Source organism: Candoia aspera, chromosome 2 (assembly GCF_035149785.1).
Source record: "Candoia aspera isolate rCanAsp1 chromosome 2, rCanAsp1.hap2, whole genome shotgun sequence".
Lineage (NCBI taxonomy): Eukaryota > Metazoa > Chordata > Lepidosauria > Squamata > Boidae > Candoia > Candoia aspera.
In genome coordinates this window covers 160,425,170-160,430,254 of record NC_086154.1, presented here as the reverse complement: position 1 = coordinate 160,430,254, position 5,085 = coordinate 160,425,170, and the positions used below count along the sequence as shown (strand labels likewise).

Genomic DNA, 5,085 nt, shown 5'->3' with positions numbered 1-5,085 from the left:
CAATCCCAAGCTGTATCAAGTAGATGCTGAAGAGGAGAAGTGAAAGACCCAAGCCCTGAGGCACCCCAAATTGAAGAAGCCCAGACCTTGACCTCTCTCTCCCCCCACAACACCAGATGGTACCTACCACAGAGGAAGGAGAACCACAGCAAAACAGTGCCCCCAATTCCCAACACCCAGAGCTAGTCCAGGAGGATATCAAGGTCAATGCTACTGAACACCACTGGGATGGATGCACCACCCCATCCCAGGCCCTCGGCAGCTCATCCACAAGCATGACTAATGCTGTCTCAGCGCTATAAGCAGGCCTGAACCCTGAATGAAGAGTCTAGACAATCCACTTCCTCCAAGCCCATCTGAAACTGAGTGCCTACCACCCACTCAACAATCTTCCCTATAAGGGGGAGGTTGGAGACCAGACAAAAGTTACCTAACACTATCGAGTTTAAGGATGGCCAAGGATACCACTACCTCCTTTAAGGCAGGCAGCACCACCCCCTCCCACAATGAAGTAAGCAGCAATCCCTACTGATCCCTACCACCCAACCTCACAAAGAGAGTGTCACATCTGTGTCTGGGGTAGCTCCCCTGAAGGTTACCAAAGAATCCTGAATAACAACTGCCATTCTCCCCCACCCCAGAATCACAGCTGGTGCCACACCCAAGACCCAGGAAGGCACATTTCAGGGACAGACACATACACACCCTTGCAACAAATCAGGTTGTGATGCAAGCCAGGTTGTATCTCTCATCCACTATCAATTCCTGGATGAGTTGAGGTTTTATTGAAGGCCAACCTGGCATTAAGTAGGAACAGCCAGAGTCCAGAGTTACCAGGGCTCCAGAGAACAGGTCTTGGGGCTGAGCACAAGGGGAAAGTGGTAGGGACTGCTAAAGATGTAATAAGAACACACCTTGCTACCTTAAACAAATTCAAGTCCCCAAGACCGGGTAAATGACATCCCGGGATGTTGAAGAAGCTGGCAGAAGTGATTTGAGCTTGATCTCAGCAAAGCTCTCGAGGACAAGATGGATAGGTATGGACGACAGGCTTCTCTTAAATAGGCCTGCGTTGTCCTGGAAGTACAGAACAGGATCCCCAGGGGTCAGTCCTCAGCCTGGTGTTATTCAACATCTTTTTAAATTATTTAGAAGATGGAAGGGAAGGAAGGCTTATTCTATTTGCAGATAATACTAAGCTAGGGGCTTAGCGTCAGCTGGATGATGCTCAACAGTGACAAACCAAGTTCTGCATGTGGGTAGTAGAATCAGATGTGTAAGTGGTGGATTAGAGAGATCTGGCTTAGTACATTTTCATCACGGAATACAACTTAGTTCTCCACTTAGAACAAGCAGTTACTGCACCTCCATTTTATCTACCCATTTTGTCTAAGGGGCTGTCCCGTCTGCATTAAATCTTCACTTTAGTTATATTAGGTTTTTCAGTTGTTTTTCTGGAAAAGGCACAAAGCCGACTTTTTCGCAGACACGCAAGGATAAATGGTTTCAAACTTGAGTAATAGGAACTGCTTGTTTTTTTAAGCCAGCTAATAGTTTATTTTTCAGAAGAATTGGGATGGAGTAGTTCAGCAGTCTGAAGGGCTCCAACAAAAAAAATTGCACACAGAACTAATGTTACATCATATGGTTTTAATAGAATTAAGATGTGTAGGTGCTGATTTATAGTATCATCTTTGTAAAAAAAATGAGATTCTTTTACTTTGCAAAATAAGCGCTACATGAATGGGTATATACACCCCACAGGAATGTGAGGGGGAAAAAGACTTCTAAATAACTCTTTAGAAGTAAGCCAAATCATCATGCCTTGCTTTCTTGCTCTGGTAATCAGTGAGCTCCAGTGGTTTGTTTTCATGTGGGAGCCTTTCATACACTCGTACATGAAAGTACTCGTTATTCCCCACGTGGACCTAGAAAATACGAAAAACAGTGGGGTCAAGTTAGCACTGCCAATACCAGACAGAGAGAGGAGAGGGGGGGGGAGAGGGAGAGGGAGAGGGAGAGAGGGAGAGGGAGAGAGAGGGAGAGGGAGAGGGAGAGGGAGAGGGAGGGAGGGGGAGAGAGAGAGAGAGAGAGTGAGTGTCTAGTCTAATTAACACGCAATACAGCTTGGTAATTCCCTTACAATTTCTCAGGGGCCTCAGGAATGGGAAGCTGCAATAGGGCTATTCCCAGCAGGTGACAGAAGCAAGGCCAATCCATTTCCTCCCCCTCAGAAGGGGGGATCTGCTTCTGCATTCAGGCCACGGAAAGGGTTTTGCCATCTCTGTCTTCACTACTCTGAAAATGGACTCCACCTGTGTCCCTTAGAGCTCCATGCACCATGGTTGCAAAGGGCTCTATCGAACCTACTATTGGCGTGTGACAGAGGCTCCTCCGTTTCATCTCCCTGCTAAATTAATTGCACTCATACAACTCAGAAAACTGGTCCTTTTCTCCCTCGCCCACTACTATTATCTGTGCAAAGCATCCATCTGCAGTTGTACAGCCCCTGCATATATTACCCAAGCAACCTTTATTACATCTATTGCACTGGGCAGCAAATATTAGAACAAAGCCAATTTTTCTTACAATTGGCAGCAGGCACTGTGACTATTGTCACCTTGGGGAAATCTACAGTGTTTTCATTCTCAGCAGATAAACTAAACATAGTTTATTACTCACAAAAGCAGGGCACATCTGAGCTGTAAAAATCTGAATGAAGGCTAGAGAGTAGCAAAGAGGTACTAGTGGATTTTCACAGCCCAGATAAGCTAGTCCTATACAGACCAAATTTATACTATAGGGTCTTAGAGGAGTCACATGTGCTACCTTGATGAAAATGTTTCTTCCGGCAACCATCTGCGTTCTATATGAAACAGCCTCAAAGGTTTCAAAGCTCCTGTTTTCTTTTTCCTCCAGCTGTGACTTTATCTTTGGGAACAGAAGAAAAAAATGCATGTTGTTACTTTTTAAAACTAGCCAAATATGCAGCCTGCAATACCACATGTTATTACTGAAGATGTAAACAATAAATGTGGAAGTGAAATAAAAAATGAAAGTTGAAAAGATGCTTTCTAGAAAGACACCACTGAAGGTGGTATACCCAGGCAGCTCCCCTCACACCTGCTTCCCAGCTTGAAATGTCTCCAGATGTGGTGCATTCTTGAGACAATATTTTTACTGGTCCATTCATTTCCATGTTTCTGTTCAAAGTTCATATTTTGATATTTAAAGCCTCAGTTCAGGGATACTCAAACACACTTTGGGTATAACCCCACCCCCACCGGGCCCCAGGAGCCAGCTGTTCCACCCCATTTAACATTTGGTGGATGGGTCCTACAATCCGAAGTGTTTGCTTCAAACAAAGAATTAAACCATTCTTCTTTTCCAGCTAAATTCCATTCTTAAACACGAACCATTATGTTCAGTGACTAACTGTACAAGCTTCTCCTTTTCTGTTTAACATTTAAAAGATTTATTATATTATGCTTAGTTTAATCATGTTCTGCATAAGATTTTACTTGTTCTGGAGTGTTTGGGATGTCACCTTCTGGTAGAAAGGAAGAAAGAAATTTAGGTGGCTCACTGAATCTACAATCTTATTTTGACTTACTGGGATGGACTCAGTGGGATTTACTCGGGTGCTATATACACGGTTAGTGGTGTTTTTCCTTTTTAAACAGGTTCCCCATCCTGTTGCATAGAAAAATTCAGTTAGCCAGCACTACTCAAAAGGTTTATTCATTTCCATTTCATTTCATTTCATTTCATTTCATTGTTATTAGGTCCTTGATTTATTATATTCCTAATTCACAGCTGTGCATACATCCATGATTGAGCGGTATACTTTTTCACATGTTTTTGAACTATAATGTCCTTACTTTGATTCTGGGAAATTTTGCATTGTGAAGGTAAACCACTGTGATGGCTTAAGGCATCATGTGGCATAAACTAAGCCACACAGAATGTGTGATGCTCTGTGGGAATGACCTTGGGAGACAGAAAGAAGAGCTGCAGACTAGACAGCAAATGTTGTCTCAGCCCACAGAAGGAAAAGGGGCGTGGGAAGCCTCTCAGAAGGGACCCTCCCTAGTTCTCTGGAAAGTAAAAGCAAAGGAGGGGAGGAATAGTTTCAGGCTTGTAAAGTTCTGTTAATGTAATCTTACAATAAAGTTAGAGCTAGTATTCATAGTTGTGCTTCTTGTCTGGACTACCTTGAAGCGCTAAGAGAATGTTACAACTCAAAAGTCCTCGTAGGCTGAAGATTCACCACGAGTGAGCTCAGCATTCACTGCTGTCCGTTTGGGTGGTTTCAAAGGGGGCTTGGCAGTAACAGTCGGAGGAGGCAATGCCCTCCAGCCTGGGCCTGTTGTGAGCTTCCCAAAAGCATCCCCTTGGCCGCCATTGGACACCCAATGGCCGGCTCCAACCGGGCTCCTCTTAGATTCTTTGTCACACCACAGCAATACTATGGTTGAAACGCCATCTCAAGAAGTCCAGCAGGCAGTTTCATCCCCCCGCCCGACTTCCCTCCAAGACCATGACAACCACATCGCAGCCGCCGCCGCGTCTGAATACCCTTCAGCCCTCCCCGTCCCGGCGCCGTTCGGGTAAAGCCAAGTTCCAAAGGGAACAATTGGAGAACTTCGGCGGGCAGCTGAAGGCTTCAGGGTTAGCGCTGGTCCTGGGGACACGCAGAAGGTGCCACGCCCCGGGAAAGGGGCTCTCCCGGCGAGGCTGCCCTTAGGAAATTGGCACTTCTTTTACCTTCTGCGCGATTTGCTGCGTCTCGGCTGTAGCTGCCTTCGGTTCGCCGACTCCGCCGCACAACATCGCTGGTGGAGGAAGGAGGCAGCAACGGCGACGACCCCAACGCAAAATGCAAAACGCAAACCGAGAGCACGACTGAAGTCAGCCCCCCTTCCGTCCAGGCCTTATATTCGCTCTCCCTTGTTAGGGGCATAACCAGAGGAAATGCGGAAGAAGCGTCTCACTCGGTGGGCAGAGCATTTCCGGGTTCGGAAGCCATTGTTTGGAAAACCTCCGCGGGGACTATGCAAGACGCGGGTAGCCCTGAGTGAGGGG

At 46.1% G+C, this 5,085-nt stretch overlaps 1 protein-coding gene across 1 annotated transcript; it reads right to left on the bottom strand.

Moving 5' to 3' along the window:
- Nucleotides 1-1,720: 1,720 nt before the first annotated feature.
- Nucleotides 1,721-4,883, bottom strand: LOC134491097 (cystatin-B-like). The gene is made up of 3 exons (XM_063294622.1): nucleotides 4,768-4,883; nucleotides 2,830-2,931; nucleotides 1,721-1,928 (listed from the first exon to the last, which is right to left on the bottom strand). Exons 1-3 carry the CDS (start codon nucleotides 4,831-4,833, stop codon nucleotides 1,800-1,802), a joined length of 297 nt encoding a protein of 98 aa, XP_063150692.1. The 5' UTR covers nucleotides 4,834-4,883; the 3' UTR covers nucleotides 1,721-1,799.
- Between the last annotated feature and the right edge of the window lie 202 nt (nucleotides 4,884-5,085).